We start from the raw sequence: 24280 nt of genomic DNA on the forward strand, positions 1-24280 counted from the left end.
TATATAGTTGGAGGTCAAAACAGACATAAAGCAAGGTTTAAGGCACAAGGAAGTTGGAGGATGAAAGATGAAAGACGCAGACCTTTCCTCCTCGCAAGATGTGGTACCAAACCGAAGTGCCTCCGAAATCGATGTGAAAGTCTGTGAAGCAGCCCTGAACACTCATCAGACAGTACCTGGGAGTGAAAGTGAGGGACAGGGAGTGAGAAACATTAAACAAACACAATTTCAGATTAAAAAAACGGGGCAACATAAAAAAGGCTTTGAAGCAAGAAATTATTTACATAGGATGTAACCACATTCTTCTTAAACTAAAGCACAGTATGAGTTAAGTATTTATTTCATCTACTCACTTCTGTACTTTGGGGTAATGCATATCTATGATGGCGTTAGTGGAATCTCTCTGTCTCTCCTTAAGGTGACGGGGCCACATGTTGTCCACCCAGTCAATCAGGTCCACCTGGATAATAAAAGGAGAAAGTGCTAAAAGGACACACAAATTGTACGAACGAAGCCTTAAAAGTCTATGACAAGCTCATCAGTGCCCTGGAAAAGAGTGCACTTTGAATTTGTCTTTTACCAGACTATAACTGACAGATGACACTGTCTCCTGGATGTACAGAATGTCGCATTACTATGAGATCAAGCCAAAGCTATAAAAATAGTGTTGTAAAAGGTCATAAGTACATGCAAGTAACTAGGGAAATGAGCCAGATTTCCAAAATGTCTCTCTAAATTTTCATGGTTTCTGCAGGTCATTATTAACGGGTATATGACAGTAAGAGCTTTGCTGCAGCATAAAACTACATGCATCTGTTTAATCTGACAAGATTTGAGGCCTTAACCAATAGTGCAATTATGTGTGATTATGAGCATATTGAGACTTAATACACACAATATTGCACATACCTTTGATACAACTTATACATAACACACATACTTGACCCAATTTCCCCTAAAGGATCAATAAAGTAATAAAGTATTTCTGATTTCTCACCGAAGCAGGCCTCTTGACCAGGTTCTCCAGCTTGGTGTGGCTGAACTCCAAGCTGATCACGTTGTAGAGCTTCTCGCGTTCTGAAGGCGGAGTCTCGTAGTAGCGGCGCCACTGGGCCATAGACATCTCAATCCCCTTCTGCGTGTTCACATCCATCACATCAACAATGCGCCTGCTGCCTGTGGGAGAAGAAAAGTGTTAGCAACTGAGACACACAAAAACATTGACGTCAACAAGAAATGTTCAAATTCCAAGGTCATAACACACAATGTACCCATAGTAATCAAGGCAAAAGAAGGGAAATGTACACATTGTCTTCTTTGCTCTGTTTATAACACAACTTAATTTCTGATGCTTTATAACCCAAGGGGTTGAGATGTTGGAGATTACAACTGTGAATTTAGCATGCATACACACATGGTTTAAAATGCCCAGCACAATGGCATATGGTATGTTACAGTGCTGAAGCAATTTACTGAAAGAATTGATTGATTGTAATTTTGATAATAAATGATTAATTTTACTTTTTTTCCAAGTTAAAGTCCCAAACATTTGGTGATTACAGCTTCACTGGGATCAGTAACTTGTGAAGACTTGGTTATATTTCCTGTTTTGGATGCCTATCTGATGAAGGAAGCAATTTTAAGACATCACATTTGGGCTCTTCTAACAATTGATGAATACTATTCGGACAATATAGACTAAATGCCTGATTATTTGAGAAAAAAAAAAAAACAATCAGTAGATTAATCGACAATGAGATGCTGAAAATCACAATTTGCAGCCCTTGTTACATTGTGTAAATAGGGAGGTGAAAGGAATGCCATAATTTGCTCTGAGAAACATGACTGGAACGTACCAACAAACAACTTGACATCACCCACGCTGAAATCAGGGTCTGGCATTCTGAAAGTAGAAGGTGATTCCATGTGAAAAAAAATCTCATGCTGGACGTGCAATTAAACACTTTTACTGGCATTAGCTTTGAAGTCATTAAAAAACACTGTAGCGCATACTCACTTTCAAACAAATGTTAGTATCACCCCCCAAAAAAGAACCATTTATGAATGAACAATAAGGGATAGCGACTCACTGTATGCCGAGACCATCTGCCTTCTCAAAGATAAGGGGGTCCCTGAGCCCTTCCCTCTGAATATACTCAAATGTGAAGTCTGGAAACAAGATATGCAAAGACACCACCCAACAGAGTTATCAAAACAGCAAACTTACACTGCATAAATAACATTCAGTTCCCCAGGTGTTACAGCCCATAAAACCAACAGCCAGTCTTATTTCTCCTCTTGTAACATGAGGATTCAGAGTTACCGGCCTGTTAAAAGTAGGATGTATTAAAATTATATTAAAAACTATGTCTTTCTTTGTTAGCTCACCTTTGCCCTCCATGTGTTTGACCAGGTCAGAGTTAAACCTGTCACACCGCAACTTCTCATCCAGGTCAAATGTCCGTTTCCCTTCAATTTCATCATCAGAGATTCCATCGTCCTGGTAGCGGCGGCGTGTTCCTGTACGCTGGTGACAGAAGAAGAGCTCCATTAACACCCAGGCAGAACTCAACAAAATCGTTTGTAGTAAGCAGAGGAGACAAGACAGAAGCAGATGACTGGAATAATCTGCAGTGAACTATTTGGGCTGTCTACCATGGCAAATTTCTGCCTCCTCCACAACTCACCCTCTAAGCCTTACATCTGACTGCATAAGAGATATTTCAGTATCATGACAAAGCTACACTATAGCAGCCACTCAATCAGACAGCAGTAGTGGATGGATGGATCACTACTGCTAACAATACTTCACCAATAAAAATCACACATTTATCAACGAGTACACAGAGTCAGGAGGCTTCAGGGAAAAACTTGGGAAGTGAACTAGCTACATATACAGGTTTAACTGTCAATTCCTCAAGGGTCTATTTCCTGTTATGAAGAGACAGCCAAAAAACAAGCAGCATCAAATCACTCAACTACCAAATGGCTAGCCTTGATCCATAAGATGATAAATATAAACAACAGGCAAAATTGTCCCCGATGTTTAATTTTACTGGTATAACTATGAAAAAACAAATTAATAACAAGACTATGACACAAGAGTAACCTTGGACTGACTGAAAACTACAATAAATGAATCCACACTGACAACGACAAGTCAGTCAGCTACTCAACAGTTCATGTGTGAACCAAACACAATAATGCATTACAATAGCAGGGGTTAATCTTCCACACACAGTGCCCCCCTTTACTCCCCCGCTCCCATTCACCCCATGCATTACTGCTTGGCTAGACAGATGGATCAAGCACAGCACCCCCACTCTCAAATCTCCCCACCCCCATCCCTTCACCACAACTCCAGTATTATCTAAACTCTGAGCTTGTACCACGAATAAATGGCAGATGCACAAATCCTAGGAATATTATGTCACAGCGCAAACAGGCTAATTACCATGAGAGAAAACCTACTTAAGGATCTTAATAAAAAAAAATAAAATAAAATAAAAAAACTGGCAAAAATGACAAGGGAGGAGTTAAGGAAACTCAATCAGTTACAATTAAAATAATTCTCTACTAATTTGTGATTTTGCTATCTTAATTGCCTTGGCGTGCACACTTTCCAAGAGCCATCAATAACAGAGGAAAAAGCCCCATTTCACAAACATTTATGTTGTATTACAATGTTATGTAGTTAACTACGAATTAAACATGTACAGACAGAAAGACTGACTGAGCTGTTTTATTATTTTTCAACGAGGGGCTGAAAGGTTGGCGAGGTGAAGCAAGGTCAGAACAAAGCTCTGAGGTCTGACAGTGAACTTGAACTTGTCTCGAACCCAAACTGTCTTGGGACAGGTTCATTATTAGTGTGCCAAACGTCCTGACAAAACAACCGAGCTGAATGGTCTATATTATACAAACTATTGATGTAAAACACTACAGTCCGGGCCAGTACAGTACATTTGCAGTTGGGCAGATTAATTCCCATATTATCCAAGGGTTTCATGTCTAATTTTTAAGAAAAGCATATAACAATGACATTGTAAACACAGAGAGCACTAAAGAAAGCTACTCACCAGGCGCTTGCTGTACCGTGTATGTGGGTCCTCCATTATCTCTAATATGGGAACAAAGTTTCGGAAGTGAGTGAGATAACCCCTAAAACCAATGTATGCCAAATATGACTTTGTTTTGACAGTTTATCAGAGAGAAACACGGCCCCTCTCTTTAGAGAAGCTAGCTACATAGCATAGCTAACGCTAGCGAGCAGTGTTGTTTTAGCAAGTAAGCTAACGTTAGCAACAAACACACAATTAGAGCTGAAAGTCTCACTTCAGTGCGTTAAGAAACCTGACACGCACTGGCCTGCGCAACTCTTATTAAGGCGTTCAGATTCAGGACGTATTATTATATTAGCAGGCATTAGTGTACTACCGTCTGCGCTATCCGCTAACGTAAACTAGCCGAGCCGTTAGCAGTCCCTTTCATAAGTCGTCGGCTAACGCTAGCTAGCGTTAGCGAGCTGACATTAGCTCCTACGGTAGTTGTTTGAGTCTTTATCGTACCTGTCTTAAGTCCGTTTGGCAGTAGTGGTCACGGTAGCGTTTCTGAACTAAAGCTCGCACGGGTTCCCAGTTAAGTTTCTCCCCATGTTATGTAATAACGGCTGTGTATATTGTTATGTTTGTTATTGTGCGATAAAGTTAAGACGATTCGACGCTTCAAGCCGCCATTTTCAGCTGGTCACAAAACACTCACACACACATAAACCAGAAACCAAAGCCCACGACCCGCCCCCCTATTTACACCACTGGCCACTAGCAGCCTGGAGGATTAGCATAGCAGCGCTCTGATTGGACAGGATATGTGCTATTTAATAAAGGCTGGAATATTTTAAGAAGGAGGCGCACTTGATTTGTCTTCACAGCCCTACTGGTCAACAAGAGTATTTTCCCTCTCTATTATATCTCAGACGCAAGTGCCCCAATCCTGCTTACCCTACATGCAGGAAGAGTGAAAACGAACTCACCCTTTTGTGAATCCCACCCCGCACGGTGTTTATGGACTGTGTCTGCTTATGGTTTTGGAGGATCAGCGAGATGGGGGACGAAATGAGGTCAAGAAAATGCCTTTTACATAGATGTTAGGTGGCGGATTTGCATCATTATTGCATGTGTGCATGCTAAAATAAAGGGGATAAATTACTGATGACATTCAGAGATAGTCGGAGGGTGGTTGGACACAGCTGATAATGATAAAACTGTGACAAATCATGCTCTCAGCCAGTGTAAATCTCAATGCATTCATCAACAGCATGCAACATAGGACTATATAAACCCGGAGTAATCCAATGCAAGAGAGCGAGGCGCACAACACTTAATGCAATGCACACAAATCTTTTATTACATAACAAGCTTTACTAGGTTGACACAGCCAGTGAATGGGCGACAACCGCTGTTACAGAAAAGATCATCAGTACAACCATTTTCAGCAGCACATAACATACAGACAGATCATACACAAATCACACACAAACAATTTAATATGACAGAAAATAAAGCCCAAGAAAGTACTTGCCCGATAAACATATTCTTGACCAGAGTACAGCTATGTCTAATGATTGGACTTTGCAGCTTAAGTAGCGCAGGTTTTATGTATACAACTCTATTTAATTTTGTAAGGAATATTAGAAATAAGTCAAATTGGTCTAATCCCCCCCCGACGCCCCCACCAAAAGTAGCCCCAAATGTACTTGTTCAATATGCGCCACCAGGAGGCGCCACATGTCCAAAGTGGTCCAGATGATTAGGTATTACTGATGTTTAGCCATCTGGTTTTGAACACATATTGAAACAGATTGTGAGCAAAATCAGGAAGACATTAATCAGCTATAACACATTTTCAAACACTTCATACAGAAAGATGTTTAAACATTTCAGATCAACAGGAGTTGTTCACAGGATTGCCATGGTTAAGACTTTTTTTTTTTTTATTACTTTTTTAATAGATTCAAATACGACCAAGGGAAAAGGAGGTGCACATCAGCCAGACTTCTAGGTCTTCGAGACACCCGTTTCTCTGGAAACAATGTACAAAAGGGGGTTAAAAAAAAAAAAAAAAATCAGGTGTTTCGATAAAATGCATGAGTAGTTATAGGTGTTTGTTTTACCTGTGTTAAGCCTTTATGAGAAAAAGCTGTAGAGATAGGAGAAGCCAACGATTCCAATGATGGCACAGCACAATGTAATCATCATCTTTTTCTGTAGGTAAAATACAGATTTGAAAGAGGATCAGTGGTCATTGGAGTTCAGGGTTAATTCATTAATGTAAACATGTAACAGCTCAATTATTGACATTTATGGACTGGGGGACAATAAAAAAGTGTACCGTTTGGTTTGAGGAAATGACTGAGCAGGAGAACAAAGGTTCAGAGAGGTTAGGGTGTGTGTGTGTGTGTGCATGTAAGTGTGAAAAGAGAGAGAGAGAGACCTTACCTCCTTGTTACTTTAACATTTCTGCACCACTGTCTTACACGTGAAGCTGTCAGTGTAGTGCTCTATGCAACACAGCAGTTCTCATGCTGCATCCTCAGTGTTGAGACCAGCAAAGATCATGAGCTGCAAACAGCTATGAAACATTCACACAACTACACAGACACATGGCGTCACCAAATACCACATATTAACCTTTGATCAACTGAGTTGATGAGCATAAGGAACTACTGAGGAAACACTCTTACACCAGGCAGTACAAAACATAAAATCTTTAATTCTTTCATTGAAATCTTTGGCACTATAACTTAAAAAGAGTACAATTAAAATAGTCGATAACATAACTGCTTAATTTCTTTGTCCCTTTCTCATTAGAGCCTTTGCTAACAGCCAGTGTGGTATGAAGCAAAAGGCTTGAATGGAAGCATTCTACTAGTTTTGAAAAGTAGCCAGAAGAGCAGATTGCATTGTCAAAAGACCAGTCTGGTGGCCTCTTGCTTTCAAATGCTTTCACAAACACCCAGAGTTAAAGGCACCATTCAGGCTATGGCCTGGTACAACAGTAATCTCCCTCTGTGATGGTGGCTCTTGCTGCTTTTTAGCAAATGATGGAAATTGGTGTTTTGATAGCTCTGAAGAATCACTGCTGTACACTTTACTGGAATCAGAGGACATGGGCAAATGGCTAATATTATGATAGTCAAACCACTGGGTGACTACCTGTTCTTTAACAATAGGGGCACTGGTACTCTGAGATGTTCCCACTAGGGCTGTACCCAACTGACTCAACTCAGAGTCCGCTTTTCATTACGATGACTAAACTCTTTGCCCCGTGGAGGTCTACGATTGATGATTTGACTTATTGTCAGGGGGCAGCCCTAATTCCCAATATGAGGAAATAAATCCACATGGGATGATGGTGATAATTCAGAATAAGGACAGCAATATAAAACTCATGAGATGTACATCATGGCAGGAAATGCACTCCGCAACACTGGTAGAGAGCCACCGTATCCCTTCACTGGGAGGCGTTATGTTCGGGTTTCCTTCATAAGTGTTAAATACATAAACCATTCAGGCACTTGTGGAGGGAAATGCTAACTTACTTCTGCTACTGGTCCCTCTTTATACCTGCTGGCACTGAAAAGTTGTTTCTTAACTTATTAACAGCAAAGGCAAAAATATGCAAAAGTCAACATGGCTAACATCAAACAAAAAAAACAGATTTTCAGATCTAGCTTCCCAGTGATCGCGTGGGTTGGATGAGTATCCAAGCATGAAATGTGTGTTTATTTCCCCAGCCTGTTCCCTGACCCCACTGAAATGTTGCTTAGCTCCGCCTACCCATGCACATTCATAAGCACCGTCCTTCACATTAAAATTAAAACCACTGGGCTCTCTTCATTCAAGAATCATACAGTGTAGGTGAATAGGTGAGCACACCGCTCCTCTTGAAGTTGGAGAACTGGGCCATATTCAGCAAGTTTAGACACTGACAGACATACAAAATCAATCCAGTGTTTACGTGAGTAAGTCTCATTACAGACAGACATATATTACATGTGAAAGTGCTGGACTCCCGATCCCCTCCAAAATAGCAGTACAGTGGATGATAGCTAGCTTTCTATCCTCAAATGTGTCAAGGCTCATAATGGCAAGAAATCATGACGAGGGAGGGGGGATGTGGTTCTACAAGGGTCATGTCTGAGTGACTTAACATTAAAATCAAGTAAACAACATGAACACAATTCAGAATGATTGTTTGACACTGCAATGTTGAACAATGAAATGCTGCGTGACATTAACTCGTCGTAATGATTTGTTATTTTCAATTCCCCTTTCCCCCGCAGTGATCAGAGATACAACAGGTACTGAACCTGAAGTCAACTGCAGTCTCATTTCCTCATTTGTAGTACAGTATTCATAGATCCTCTACATCACCTGAAGGGAGTCAAACCACAGCTCACAAACAAGGAAGACGAGCCTGACTGTATTGGTTGAAGTCATACAAGGCCTGATGCTATCGGTGCAAAGTCCAATGTTAAGATGTACCACCAGGCCTTTTCCTATTGGACTCCCGGTGTTTTTTGAGCTGATGAGATGCAGAGGAAAAATGTTTATATCCACATGGGGTGACAGCTTTCAGTCTTTTCTTCTCTATTAATGGTGGTACAGCAGATGGAGGGCAAGATGGAGTGATGATGATCAAGTTGAAGATAAGAGAGAGACAGAGATCCTTCTATAATGTCTGGGTGAGGACGATAACAAGGACGATGAGCACAACCACGGCACAGATCACACCAATGATGATCACCTTCTACAGAGAGAGACAGAGAATAAAGAGAACATCAGAGTTTGAGACATATGAAAGACATATGAGCCAATATGAGAGCCAAAATGACACCACCAACCCAAACACATACCAAAACGGCTAAGTAGCTCACTTCTAGTACTGCTTTGTTTGTTCAGCAATACCTGGAAGCAAGGACCCAAGACAGGGGAAAAAAAAAAAAAAAACACACCCAAGGACGTAAAGTACACACAACACACCTCATGTGAGTCAACAGGAGGGAGAGATCGCATGTGTACACACAGTCACTCACATGCACATGCAAAAACACACACACATGCACACACAGCCTGAGGGGAACAGAATGCGAACCCTTTTCCAAAGCTCATCACATACCCACACCCATTGTGGTACCGCAAAGGTAGTTTGCTCCATAGTTACTCACCCTTTAGCTCTCTGTTACTCAAATAGCTCATCATCTTTGGCTCAGTCCAACTGACAAGCCAATAATTAGAGCTAGTAAGGCCAGCAAGACCAGCACAGCCACCACTATTACCACCACTTTCTGTTGGGAACAACCAAGTGCATACTATAAAGACCATTCTCTGATGGGAGTAACTGAAATTATTATCCTGTAAGAATATTCAGTATATATACACATGTGAAGTATGTGCTGCGCTACTAATGTAGCAGGAAGTACATGGTAATCGATATGGAACAATGGATGTATCAAATATCACGAACAGAGACAGCGCACAAATGAGTCCTACACACATAAGAGGGAAAAAACATTACTCTGCCCTAACTCTATATTCAGTGTCCATGTCTCCTTGCAATTTTGGTTCATTAACAAGCTAGAAAAAATGCCCAAAAGCACTAAAAACAAGGTCAAGAATCCAGAATCTAGTTTTTATGGCAGGAAAAGCTAGCATTCAAAAAGAGAAATGCAGATTCAGACAATGAGATGCGATAAAAAAGGAAGGGGATTTTTCAGTTAAATAATCTTTAAAGTGTAAAGCTGGATTTGTTCCTCCTTGACGTGATCTGCCCACTGTATCATTTCAGTTCAAGTTTCCTTTCATTCACTTGGTGTGACTAACAATATTGAGCTTCTCTAAATAATTTTTCCCATCTAGTGCAGTGGTTCTCAACCTGGGGTTAGGTGACCCTCAGGAGGATTTTGAGGGGGTTCCAGGTGGTCCCCAGTAAAGTGGGGAATACTTTAATTTCACTACTATTCCATGTACTATAAGTTAGCGTAATGAGAAAATGTATGAATGTAAATGTAAGAATGACTATTCTGTTCATAGGTTTCACAGTCTTCACTGTTAATCTGCCAATCTACAGTACAGACAGTTACAGAATAACGAAATGTTATCAGAAGGGGATCCCTGAGAATACATCTTATCAAATATGGGTCCATCGCCTGATGTGTGGCAATTTGGGGTCCTTGACACCAAAACAAGGTTGAGAACCAGTGCTCTTGTGGACACAGATTGCCAAATCATGACACTAGCTAGCTACAGGTGTTTTGATAGCCGTTTTACATTTGGTTGCATTAATCACCACGGATTGTTTTCCCCTCCAGTGGACTTGGCTTTTCAAGTGTGACGCGTTGTGTGCTGTCTCTGTTCTTTATGTAGCTTGGCAACCACACAATGGCTGTGTTTAGACCTGCTAAAGCCCTGCTGAAGTCATCAATTTTCTCCACGCATTGCAGTGTTGACTCTATGCATCAAGCTGTACTGACACAGCACTTCATTTCTTAACATATATATGTATACAACATATACATAACATAACATAAAGATAAGCTAAAGCAAATCAGCAAGCATGTGCTAAGATGGTCAAAAGAATAATGCCATAGTCATGGACCAACTACAAACCAAAACAACATGACGGCTGATGCAGAAAGAAAGCAAAGAAGAACAGTAGAGAGAACAGTAAGTATTAAGGACAGAGAGAGAAAAAAAATAAGAGTGTGAAAGCTGAGTATGTCTGTCATTATGTGTGAGTGTGAGTGTGTGTGTGGGTGCTGGAGGAAGGGGTAGGGGTCTTGGTTCCAGGTTTATCAGCGGTTTTTACGACAAGGATCCACAGGCGACAAGGGGGAGGCTCAGGAGCAGAGCAGGTAAACGGGTCAGGGATTATCACAGGTCAGGATCACGATGCAGGTCAGGGGTCTTGATGTGGGGAGAGCTCTTCATGTTGTCAGGCAGGTTTCCCAAAATGCATCTTTGTCAACTCCATCATTCATACACTGTAGGTCTCTGGGACAAGTCAGTTTCAAAAGTGATCTTTAACCTCAGTCCAATATTGTTAGACAGCAGAGGTTGATGAGCTGATGTTCAAATGCATGTTAGCCCAGGGTTGTAGGACCAACACAGATTACTTCACATGTTGATATTCCAACACAATGCCAGTCATCTTGTTATTTTCAATCTGGCTGAGGCTCTTTATCACAGGGCACACCCCTTGCTCCATTTTGTCTTCCCTATCACGTTCCTCTCTATACTAATGAAACAGAGATGCTACGCAAAATTCATTTGAGTTTCAGTAGCATTCTTGTCAGTATTGTTTTGTTGTGAGTCTTTGTGCTTTTGGGAAACCAGGCCGTTATTCTTGACAGTGGTCACTCACACGTCGGGCCTCTTGCTGAAACTTTGCGGCTTTCTTAGTGTCTGCTACCGCTCGTTCCACAAACCCCACTGACTGGTCCATGTTACTCTCAATCCTGTCAATCATTCCACCCTAGCACGGGGCGGGACGATGAAGGAGAAGAAACCCATGCAGTGAGGTTGAAAGAGAGAAGAAGAGAGAAGGGAAGAAGTACACAGGCTGTAACAGTTGTGTGTGATTAGTAATGTGTGTGATCTGTATGAACACAATGTGTGATTCTAAAGTGTCAAACGGTGAAAACAGTATGATTGTGTCAAAAAGATAAACACAAAAAACAGGATGAAGCTGACACTGCAAGAAAATAGCCATCTTAAGTCAGTTAGCCTCTTTCTAAGTGAAAAAAACATTGTATGAGAGACTAAATCACTAATGAAGATGGAAATTTTTGCAGCATAATGTGCAAAAGCTGCAGTCACAAGCAAGCTCAGAGTGCAGTGGTTAGATAAAATGGAGCACATTACCTTACGAGCTTTAGTCTGGTATCTTACAGCTTTTTTGGTTTCTGTCTTGGCAACTGCTATGTGGTCCACTGACTTGGATACATTCTGCTCAATGTTGTCTACTATGTCGCCCTGAAAAACACACATAAAGCACAGTAAGACACAGAGTAACACATAATGACCAGAAAAACAAGGTACAGTCATTTAAATTAACAATTTCATTTTTAAAAAACACAACTTATGGCATTCTCAAAACCACACAAATTCAAACAAAGGTCTCAAGCCAGCTTCAATAACCAGTCTATCAGAAGCTTTACTTTCATGCTAGCATTAATTTAATGACAACAACATTCCAGAGAATCCACACAACACAAAAATACAACACTGAGCAAGACAAATGAAGTGCCTCACCTCAAAAAAGGCTTTCCCTCAGGAAGCAATGAAGTAAGCAGCAAGAAATATGTGGTTATATTCAGAACTGACTGATTAACAATATGAAGATGTACTAACTCTTAGTGTGATGACATCTTCCCTGAACCACTGATGCTCAATTTCACACCTCTTACTAAGTGTATTCATGATGAATCCCATAATGATGAGTGAGTGATGAGATGGAGGTTATAAAGGCATGCAGCTGGAAAAGAGGAAGCAAACAGGTAGATGCAGAAAGTCAGACCATGAGACACACACAGAGCAAGGGAAATGAAAAGAACAAGAGATAAATGAGTCAGGTTTGAATGCAAGGCCTTGGGCAGGAATAAGTGGTGGGTGAATGGATAGGAGGAATGAATGAATGAATGAATGAATGAGGAGTTTGTGCTCATAAAGCTGATGACCTTCTATTAAGTGCAGTGGTGGAGTAAAGGAGTGTACCTGGCTCTCGACCAGCATGGCGATGTCTACAAACATGTCGTGCAGCTCTTTGATGCTACTTTCCAGACGGACAATGTCTTTGTGTCTGGCTTCAATCTCACTCAGGGCCTGTTTGGAGATCCCCGAGTCCACGATCTGTAGGGAGGGCTTAATGTTACCACCCAGGAACAGAGAACACTCAAACACCTCAGACTTTTAGGTGTCAAAATGAAGATTTGTCATTTGGTCAGGTCTAATGCCTGGTCACCATTATGTGCGTGTTCAGCCTGGTTTAGTTTGCATCTTCATTGAACACCCAGCCTGCCATATAACACCAGGCACTGAATACTAGTGCATCTTGTGCCCCTTTTATCAGATCTTACATTCTCCAACAGAGTGAAGACAACAAGATAACCAATAGGAAACCGGCATTTTTAAGCCATTTTTTGCCCAATTGCTTATTTTGTGACAGATATAAATGCTGCAATTAGTATAATTGATGTAGTGCCAAACCTTTTCACAACATACATACAATGTTCCCCCAGTATAAATCATCTTCAATGTCACAATTTAGGGGCAGATTTCACAAAGTCTGACTAAACTGTGAAGGGAGCTGGTTCAGCTGTGGGGTCACCCAGTTCAGCCAGGTTAGAAAGACACCCACTGAAACATTTAACATCAATTAAATGTTTGTAACATATTTAGATGTCTGTAAACATTAAGGCTAAAATCAGCTACAGAGGATTTAAAAGTGAAAGTTAGCAGATGTCTATATCTCCTGATATAAGATAACAAGCATAAAGCATTATACTGTACATATAAACATATGTTTGATATTAACTGCTGTTTATGTATACTTAAATATGTAAGTATTTATTTATAGCTTTCTTTATTACAGGGCCATGCACAGACAAAAAGAACCTGGGTTATATAAAAGGTAAAGCATTTATCTTTCAGTGGGCATTAGGTGATTGCCACATCTAACAACACCAAGTCGATGCTTGTCCTTGTTCCCAAACTGTACTGGAGAAAACAAACTTCAAGAAAGCAAGCACAGACAAGCATCACTGTTTGAAATGGGCTATGTGCTTATAATCACGTGGCACCGCTGTTTATCCTGCCAGCAGTTCCAACTGGCTCTGAACTATAATGCAGTGCTGTCTGGATGCGATGTGTCATCCTCACAATAAATCTCTGGGCTGGGGTTGCCTCGGTGTCTCACCATATAGAGCACGCACCACGTACCACTGAGGCTAACTTAGCCACAGTGGCCTGGGTTCACATCTGGACCCTTTGCTGCACGGCAACCCCTCCTGTGCCCTGTCTTTCCTGTCTCTCTCCACTCTGACTGTCTAATAAAGAAGAAATGCCCCCAAAAAGAATCTTTAAGATAATAAACTAAATAAATCTCATTCAAATCCCATGTGATCTCATTAGTCAGGTTACCACTCAATGCAGCCTCAACTGGCAAGTAAACTTCTCGGACCTCGATGTGGGAATGCTAGCTTACTGTTCAAAACCACTAAAACTCATGAGCAAACACACACTTACTCCTGCAGTGAACACAGCAGCATTGCCACTCTCCAACATCTCCTCCAGCTCGTCGTCTGTTGTAGCTTTGCCAGCTGGCAAGGCAGAGAAAAGAAAGCAAAGACAAAGAAATTAATGTGCAACCATGACAAAGAATTCCACTAAGAAGAAAGGGGCACCACACCATATCGCCAGCACGCCCAGGGTCACCACAGTCTCAGAGGATGTGTGTGTATGTGTGTGTGTATGTGTGTGTCACTCACTGATCTCTAGCTGTCTCTGAATGCGTCCTTTACTCCTCTCCCTGAAGTCCACCTGGGCTTCGTTGTACTTTGTCATCACCTCCACAAACTTCCTGGAGAGCACTGCATGCTGGGAGAAGACAGCAAACACTGGGTTACAACAGCTGCAGTTTTTCATAATGTGTTGCACCACCTAAAGAATAACCGTCATGACCTAGCCCAGGATCTGACAACTCTTAACAAACTCTTAAGACATAAGCACCTCAGAGAGTAATAAAATCGAGTCGTCACACAGAATACCCAAAGTGTTTAAGTGTGTGTAGCAGACAGAAGCCAACACCAGGCAGGGGTCACATGAAAGAGATGACTTACCTGTGATTTACGTATCCGCATGTCAGCAGAAATCCTCTCCTGTTCGTCCGCCTCCAGATTCCTCTCGATGGCTGAGAAATGATCCACATGACTGATTAGTGACCATGTTTGAAACCACATCACCGTGTTTGGTCTAATGACAGTTTCCACTCTTTTGTGTCACATTGTGAGCTGTGTGGTGGTGTGTGGGGGAGCGGACTCACTCTTGAGTTTGTTTCTGGCATTGTTGGCCATCTTCTTTATGTCATTGGTGATTGCCTCCAAGTCATCCTGCGTTTCTGGGGAGGACGTGACATGGGAGATGGACTAGTTACGGCAGAAGTGTCCATATCCAAATCTTATCATTAAATGTGTTACTGAAAATTTAAAAATCATACAAATGATCAAAGAAGAGAATTTCATTGATTTCAGATCAACCTCTTCTTGAATCAGGCAATATTTTCTTGATACAAATGGAACATTCCAATTTCTTTCAGTATACTAGCATTTGTTTCTGTGAAATTTTGTGGAGCTTCATCTTTCTTTCTTTTTTTTTTATTAACTTATCTTAAGGATTTTTTAAGACTCAGCATAAGACTAACATGTTGAAATTGACAAAAAAAAAAGCTGTGGTGTCTTACTCTGGTCTGATGTGGGAGCAGACAGGATGACCGAGTACAGCTTCTTGACCTCAGCCACGTTCTCATCGATCTTATCAATGCTGTTCCTGATATCCTCAATCTGAAACACACAGACACAGAAAAGGACATCTCACTGATATGCTTCCACCAATACCAAATATTTATCTATGCATGCCCTCATAAATACACACACAGATGACAGAAAAATGCACAACATGCTTATAATAACACTCACCTGAGAGAAGAACTCATCCATGAAGGCTGCGTTATCCACAGCAATCTCCACCTCTTCATCATCATGATCACACGTCTGGAAGGAAGAAAAAATAAATTTTAAAAAAAGAGTATGCATATGCAATAATAGGGCACTTATACTTTCCAGCTGGCCAGCAGAGTCACATGGCGGGCACTGAGCGCTCATGCACAGCTCAGTGGGCATGAACGGCCACCACCCAGGTCATCCTTAATAATATACATGATTTTATAAGTTTATCTGGAGACGAGGGCGGACCAAACTGTACATGTTACTGTGAGGGAAGAGGCTTCATTTTAAACATACAACTGTTGTATTAATGGAAGTGCACAAGTGTACCATTAACACTGTAGCTTATATATTTAAACTGCTGAAATTTTCATTTTCAGTGCAAAGGACTGTTTTCAAGCCATGAAATATACACCAATTAAAAACATCTTGTGTCAGTAGTAATTACTGAACAAACTAGGCCCTAACAAGGTTGGAAATCACCTATTTACATACATACACTGTGTGCATCGCACAGTAGGACTGGGTCAATATTATACTGATACTGTGATATGAGACTGGGTATCATCTCGGATATAAGATATAGGCTAGTAATATCATGATATGACATAACTGTTGTCTTTTCTTGATTTCAAAGGCTGCATAAACAGTAAAGAAACAAAATTTTCTGAAGTTATTAGACTGCTGACCAAAAACTCCACCAGGTGATTTCACTGATTACCTCATCTTCAAGCAGCGAGGAGGGACTAATCAGTGAAATCAGCTGGTGGAGTTTTTGGTTGGAAAGAAAACCTGCAGCCTCTCGGTTCTCCATCGCACATTCAGCCCACCCCTGATTTAGACCAAGTGATAAAACTGCATTGAAACCGAGACTAATTACGTTATTTCTGGGTTAGTAGCTCCTTTTGGCAGGGTGACCCTCTCCATTCTTGAATGAATAAATACAATGTGCAATGAAAATAAAAATGTCATTCTTTGTTTTGTGTAAAGCTTTCACGTAGCTCGAGACAGGACGGCACCTTCATTACAACAAATCAACACCAGCATTCAAGATTAAATGAAAAGCCAATATCAGCCCAGACTAAACACAATATAACACATCAGAAGTTGCAGGCTGTTGCGGTCATAAGTACGCCACAAAGGGCGGTCAGTAAACACAGAGTAACGCAGCAGCCTGACCACAAACAGCTCAACACTGGGCAATATTGACACTGTGGAGGACTAGGGCCGGGCTCCAGGACCCAACCAGTTTTCAGCTGATCTCAAAGCCTCTAAGAAAGCACAGCAAACAGACGTGACATCACGCGGCAGAGGAGTCAGCTGGACAAAAACAGCGAGAAGGAATGAGGGATAGATAATGGTAAATAAAAGAGGAAAAAGAAAACCATTTTGACAGACAGGTGCTGTGGAGCGTGTCAGATCAAGTGTTTTACTGTCCAGCTGAACACCCGGTAGTCATTCATGTCTCTGATCTGCATTGAGTGACCAAGGGTCTAAAGTCTGAACACTTGACTTTCCTCATTAATCAGCATGGAGCAAAGTCAAGGCATGGGAAATGTTAGACCACACGTGTCCCTCTCTCTCTCTCAACTTCCTTTCTTTCTCTGTTACCATCTGACCTCTCCAGTCTCTCACAAGAAGTTACACTATTAATACTTTTTTAATGTATAAAATTTTTGAAATTTAGGAAAATGAACCTTGAGTTTACATTTAATAAAACAGAACTAGATCATGATGTCCCAATTTTGTGTTTTAGATGGTCTTTAACCTTCTACCCTTCCTCTACAATTTGAATTGCAAATGTAACCTAGACAATTTGGTTCAGGCTGCTCTGGTTGACATCTGAGGGAACACAGAGTGCCACAGACAAAGCATAAGCAATTTCTTTTTGAGTTTCACAGCAAGTTATTCATATGACGGTATGGCACATAGAACACACGGAAACACACACGCTCACACGCGCAACACTTCTGCAGCGGTGAGATAGGATCGAGCACTCATTTCCTTCCTCTGTGTTTCTAATTCAGCAAAAATGAGGGAAAGGGAATGCTGTGTGAAAGAAAAGCTGCCACAAAGTTAACAGACTCAGGCCGCACACACACACAGGCTGCAACAGTTTGATGCTGACAGAAGCAAGAACAAAGGGAGTGACTTTTTATCGGAGTCATGAGGACAAGTTTAGTAAGTGTCGTAAAACTCACTAGCTCATCTTATGACTCAACTTGATGACGCTGGATGACATTAGAGATCAAAATTAATAAACATATTGCACATCCACTAGGAACTGCTTTACCATTTTGGTTCAAAACATTGTTCATGTCACATTAATCTTTCACTGTCCACAGCTGGTACAAGCAAGGATCAAAGTAACTAATTACCTTTACTCATGTTGCTGTACTTGAATAACTCCTTTGTGTGCTTCTACTTTTTTGAGCATTTTTTCAAGTCAGTAGGCTAATCTTTGGAAGATTAGCTAATCTAACTTTAATTTGTTGGTGCACTTAAAGTCATTTCAACATTTCCATTAAAAAAAATAAAAATTAAAAGAAGCATGATTAAATTTTGCAACCTTGTTTATTTATTACTGTATGTAAATATTGTTGTTTCTAAAAAGTAACTCAGCAATTTAAACAATGAGTACATTTTACATGAGTATATTCATACAGCATCGACAGCTAAACTGGCAATCACGTTTGATTCTGTCCATCGGCAACTGCCAATTCAATCGGCAATCGGCCCAAGCCAAATAATTAGTCAATAGGATATGACTTGAAGAAGCAGTATGAGCTACCAAATAACTGACAGCTGTTCATGAATTGATGCCAAATAATTCACAATAACCACTGTGTTGCCTACTGTACTCTTTTTCAAATAAAAACCTTTTCAGATAAAATATAGTCAACATCAAAATAATTGTGGGCAAATGTTTTTGGAACTAATTTTAATGCCACTAGCTTTTATGTAACCACGTCAAAATTTGGATTTGAACCCCTGTCTTAAAGCAGCTGATCTAGTAGCACCATCCCACCACTTGATGGTAAGATCCTGGATAATGTTTGAACAGTCAGTCAATGAATATGTAAAATTTGAGGGGTGCAGTGCAAAGGCTGTCAGCTGCAAATCAATAAATGAATGATGGATATGTTGGCATCTGACCTTTTCCAGCTATTTGCAACATTTTATTACATTTATTGTGCATGCAAAGCAACATATGTCTAGTTACATAATCCCTAAATAAGGCAATAACTGAACAGAGGTTTGCAGTGATGCATATACAGTGACCCCACAGACACACACACATATACACACACAGCTGACTGTAAAACTGAATGGCTCTCATAACAAAGACGTTTCATTGGAGCCAGCACTGTAAAGGCTTACAGAACTTAAATCCCTCGGCTTTCTGGAAAAAACAGATCAGTGTTGTAGCACGGTGAAAAACTGATTAAAACCGTGGATGTAAAACTCCTACAAACATGCAGGCAGACAAGCAACAGGCTGATCTCACAACTGTCTAGCGGCTAGGAACTATACCAGACAGCAAAAACAGCAACGCGGCCAGACAAGCAATCAGCCAGATAGATAAACAGACAGACAAACAGATGGACAATCAGACAGACAGACGGTCAGCCAGAAAAGCAGGAACACAGACATTTTCCTCTGAAGAGAAATCACTTCCATCACTCCTTATTTGAGCTGGGCAATATGGACAAACTCAAATATCACAATATTTTCACCAAATATCTCAATATCAATATTGCAACAATATTGTAAGGATGACTACTGGAGCTTTCCAAAAATTTACACAGTGAGATGTCTGATAAACAATTATTAGTAATGGAAATATGATGACCAAGTAGATACAGACAAATAAACAGACCATCTGGAACAGACTACTAAGTTCAGAAAAGTGCACCCCTTTACTGTAATTTAGCTTTTAAAATAAGGAAAAGACAACAATTATGGCATAACATGATATCACACTATCCAAAAGCTCAGGAAACATCTAGCCATATATCACGATATTGATATAATATGGATATATTGCACAACCCTAATCCTTAGTGATTTGGGATGAGCTCATCCTTGTGACCCGTGCTGCACATTCTCCTCTCTCTCATCTTGCTGTTACTCATACTCTTACAAAAAGAGATCTGAGAAACTGCCACTGTCTCTGTGGATCACAAATAAGGAAATGACACCGGATATAACACTTTCAGCTGTAAACCACTAAAACCCAGAAGTACTTTGTATTCATTAACAGGCAAAAAGACTACACTGAGCCAAACACATGGCCATACACAGATGAAATAACGTGCACCCTGGGATTTCCCATGGAGGAGCAGTTAGAAGCGGTGTCTGCAGCCCACGAGGGCAGCTGGATGGGGACCGGGGGACAGATTTACTGCAGCATGATGACAGTCCAAAATATTCCATCAGGCCTTATATCAATGTGATGCTAAAATCTGACAAGGGATTTAAAAACTCCATTTTTGACATAGAAGTAGCCAGCCAAGCTGAGCCATTTGAGAAACATTACAGACTTCCTATTTTATTTTGTTAGCATTTCAACCAGGGAAGGAATACAGTGAAACAAGTAGCTCATCCTGGCTGTACATCACTGAGAGAAACCTTGAAAGCAGGCTGAAACCATCGAATGGCTACTATAATATCAGGTTCCAAAAGGAGTAGGGGGCCTACATAACAACTTTTCACATTAACATCCGGCCACAGTGCAATTTTAACATCATCAGTCAGGTGGTAATATGGCCAGTTGAACCATGGTCTTACTTTACTGATATTTATATTAAAAATAGTGTGCACTAGCAAGTGTACTGAATAGCAGGCACTATGAGCTCTCCTACACAGCCATAACTGCAAGCTGAACTGTTATCCTGACACTTCCTGTTGCTCCTCTTTCCCTGACATCAAGTCAGGTGACTTAATCACACGAGGCATGAGCATGCATTCACATGTACATATGGCCACTCACACACACACACACACACACACACAATCCAATACACAGCCCAGATCCTCGCCAGCAAGTTAAACATTAGGAAGGAAACTCAATGGGGGAGGGAAAGTTGTGTGGGATTGAAAAATAGAGAGAGAGGAGAGAGGAGTAGTGAAGGGAAAAAGTGTAGGTGGGCGGGGAGGGAAGCAGGCAGAAAAACAGAGGAACATAAGTTGTTGTAGCTTTATAGGCCTTAACACAGACCCTGATAATGTTCCAACAAGGACGTGCATCTGTATCTCACATGCTATATTTCCTTTCCTTGAAAAGAAGCCAGCTGCGTGAGGTTACTGATGTCTAGGGAGAGACCGCAGTTCAACGGCTTAAACACAGCAAATATTTGGCCAACAGTTCCAGGTGGCTATAGCAACATATCCCGAACAGGGCTAGACTGGAGCAGGGCCTTGCCCTCATAGGCAGAGGAAGGTCTAGCTGACTTACTGACATTGTCTAGATCCTGAATCCTGCTAAGTAAAAAACAGGAATAAGGAAAAACACAGATATTCCTTCCACTAATGTTAGCTCTCTTTCTATTGCTGAAGGTATCAACTGGATAACCTGAAACTGTAAAAGGATTTTGCCTCTGAGATCCTGTCTTGTTGCCAGAATGTGATCCACTACCTGCTGGATTTTAAGGTAGCTCTAAGATGGATAATATCATTGTGATATGGGCTTTACTGGCCATATTCAATATATGTTAGATGTTTTTAAGTTGTTCTACCTGTGGGGGTGGGGGAGGAATCCATACAGCATGGTATCGCCATATTTTGTGTGGCAATATTATGGCAATACACACACAGCCGGTATCGATATTGTATTGCCAAGAATCGATGCAACATTTATGACAGATTACTGTGACAATGTTGGTCAGTCTGTCTGCTTGACAATCCCATTTTGCTGCAATACAAGTGATTGAAGTCAGATGATCAGAATGAAAACTTTATCTTATTAAATAAATCAGACGTTGACACAGTTTTCCTTTGGGGACATCATTCTGCAGTTAAACAAAAGGAAATAAATCCCAATATATCACAATGTATGTTATCACAATGCTCAGGATATTGCATACTGTTTAAAATCACAATACTACCATATAATGACTTAAGTATCTTGATAATATCGTATTGTGCTGCCTCTGGTGATTCCCACCCCTATCTACCTGGAAGTGAATTTTTCCATTAGCAGAGCCAAAAGTCATTTATGAATTCTAGAAAAATCACAGAAACGTCTTTGAAGGACAAAACAGGCCATGGTCATTATTAGCTTGTTTAACATACTTTGAGGCTGCTTAGTCAATCAGCATTATGTGAATATTATACATGTAAACAATAATCTATTGTAAATCACTTGGGTATACTGAGTATATTATTACTGAAACTATAGTTATACCTGGGACACTTTAGACACCTGACACCCCCCCCCCAACACCTCCATATATCACTGCCTCCAGAAACCACAAAAACAAAACTTCCAATTGGCACACGACAGGGAAATTATGTCCAGATCATATGACAGCACTTTTGTCTGCCAGACCCATTTCCTTTCAGATACTGTCATCCATAATGAGTTATCATCACACGAGACAGGGCAACATTATTTCAAAAAACTGATGAACTGTATGTCAAGAGCATTTCTGAAAACCATATGTAGACGTGGAATTAGTCCAGTGTCCCAATGTTTAAGTCATTTGCCACTGGCTTATCGTATTGTCACGTAATTGACGTTATATGACGAGGCCCTTGGACTGTGCCGTTTACACAGCGAGACTGGGATAAATGACATTGTTAAGAAACTTTACATTTCCTGGACACAACTTACCGCTTTGAGCTGCTCCAATCGGTCCTTCATTTTACAAGCGGAAAATTAACACTCCCAAACAAAATATGCACTTTAAAACTCTATATTATCCGCTCTTATTCAAAAACTAGTCCCAAATCTCTGAATTCCTCAGCCAGCTGGCAAGCTAGCTGTGCAACAGAAGACCACCGCCAGTGAGAGAAAAACTCAGTTTTCCAAAAGTCCTGTCAAAGGTGTCTTGGGAGATTAGTTTTTCTACAAAACTGCTTCTTTTCCGTCGTTTTTCCATACAATATGGCTGCGGAGGTTAAAGCCTGTTTTTTTTTTTTATTTATTTGCTAAATCTCTCCGCTCAGGGGATTAGGACAGCAGTTGTGTACAGCCGTATAATCTGTCTCTCCGCTGGCCCACAGTAATCATTCTAAAACGCACTTTTCTGGCTGACGCATGCGCAGACAAGTACTGGTCCTCTGATGAAACCACGCCCTTGACTGTCAGGGAGAGAGGTGCACCTGCACGCATGCTGCATTCATGTCCCGTGGGAAAAAATGTCAAATCACTTAACAATGAAAGAAAGAGCCTCGACATGACAGGTCACAGGGAACTGATGGATTGTGTGTGCGTGTTGGAAATCTGTAAACTATTCTACAAACAAGGTGCTTTTTGACGGGGCTGCCCAGGTGCTACTGTCACGCCACTGCACCTAAAAGATTAATACTGACTGTTGAGGCTGAAGGTACAGTGGCTTATTTTTCCATCTCTTTCACACTGGTACATGCACTAATGCACTTGCAAATGTACAGCAGAAAAAAATAAAATAAAATAAAAAATAAAATAAAACAAAATAAATCCTATAAGCATTTGTACCTAGCCATGAATTAACTGAGATATTATCCACTTGGCATGCCTTGAAAAAGACACTGTTCAACCAAAGTCTTGCACTATATGAAATGAAAATTTGCATAGCTCTAAGTGCACCAACGTTCAGCTCTTCGTGCTTAGGACGTCACTGCAGATTATTTTCTTTTTTATGATGTCTGAAATCAAGACAAATTGACGTCCATCACCAAAAGTCAGCTAGAAGTGCTCATAAACTACCCAAAAGCTGCGGTGGAATGCTGCATATAAGTAGGAAACAATATTTTCCGTTTTTCTCATATGTATTGAATGCATCATCGCCCATAGTAGTGATGTTACGGGAGTTATGCCACGAGAGGCCGTGCTTTTCCATTTACAACACGGCGGGTAACAGAAAAATATTTAATTTTCAGTCTATAATGACATGGTGATGAAATGATGACACTAGTTTAATGCCATTCTTTACACACGATTGTGAACAGTCGTTAAACACGTTCACAGTTGGCAGATAAGGGTACTGGTGAATTTCAGTTGCGCATTAATACATCCAATTAACCTCCACGCGTTACCGGTGTGCTACTACTGCACGTGACGACTCAGCCAATCAGAACTGAGGATCTGTGGGTAAACTGTTCTTTATAATTATTATTATTTATAATAAGAGGTACCATAACCAGCATATTAATCAGAGTTACTGACTAATATGTAGACCCTTATGGCCTTCATACGCTAAAAAAAAAAAAAAAAAAAAAAACACAAACACAAACACATTTGGCATGTGCCTCGAATTGGCGTCATAAAGTTGTAATAAACAGGAAGCTTAGATG

At 40.7% G+C, this 24280-nt stretch overlaps 2 protein-coding genes across 3 annotated transcripts in view; both read right to left on the bottom strand.

Annotated features, from left to right (window-relative positions):
• The window catches only part of kdm2ab (lysine (K)-specific demethylase 2Ab), a 14953-nt gene extending 10168 nt beyond the window's left edge, over window positions 1–4785 (bottom strand). Inside the window, exons 1-8 of the mRNA XM_030061321.1 lie at window positions 4569–4785; window positions 4080–4120; window positions 2389–2527; window positions 2091–2169; window positions 1857–1903; window positions 998–1176; window positions 354–460; window positions 83–176 (exon numbers count right to left, since the gene is read on the bottom strand). Coding sequence (XP_029917181.1) covers window positions 83–176; window positions 354–460; window positions 998–1176; window positions 1857–1903; window positions 2091–2169; window positions 2389–2527; window positions 4080–4115 — 681 coding nt within the window. The 5' untranslated portion in view covers window positions 4116–4120; window positions 4569–4785. The remainder of the gene's footprint in view (window positions 1–82; window positions 177–353; window positions 461–997; window positions 1177–1856; window positions 1904–2090; window positions 2170–2388; window positions 2528–4079; window positions 4121–4568) is intronic.
• A 598-nt stretch (window positions 4786–5383) lies between these two features.
• stx3b (syntaxin 3b) lies at window positions 5384–23027 on the bottom strand. Of its 2 annotated transcripts, none has more exons than XM_030062037.1 (11): window positions 22617–23027; window positions 15755–15829; window positions 15520–15619; window positions 15103–15177; window positions 14900–14970; window positions 14549–14657; window positions 14307–14380; window positions 12777–12911; window positions 11425–11535; window positions 6173–6263; window positions 5384–6081 (listed from the first exon to the last, which is right to left on the bottom strand). In XM_030062037.1, the coding sequence occupies exons 1-10, from the start codon at window positions 22644–22646 to the stop codon at window positions 6186–6188; spliced, it is 858 nt and encodes a 285-aa protein (XP_029917897.1). In that variant the 5' UTR covers window positions 22647–23027; the 3' UTR covers window positions 5384–6081; window positions 6173–6185. The 2 variants fall into 2 exon arrangements, with proteins under 2 accessions (XP_029917897.1, XP_029917896.1); XM_030062036.1 differs by lacking the exons at window positions 5384–6081; window positions 6173–6263; window positions 11425–11535 and adding exons at window positions 6747–8811; window positions 9230–9349; window positions 11925–12035.
• Between the last annotated feature and the right edge of the window lie 1253 nt (window positions 23028–24280).

Source organism: Myripristis murdjan, chromosome 10 (assembly GCF_902150065.1).
Source record: "Myripristis murdjan chromosome 10, fMyrMur1.1, whole genome shotgun sequence".
Taxonomy (NCBI): domain Eukaryota; kingdom Metazoa; phylum Chordata; class Actinopteri; order Holocentriformes; family Holocentridae; genus Myripristis; species Myripristis murdjan.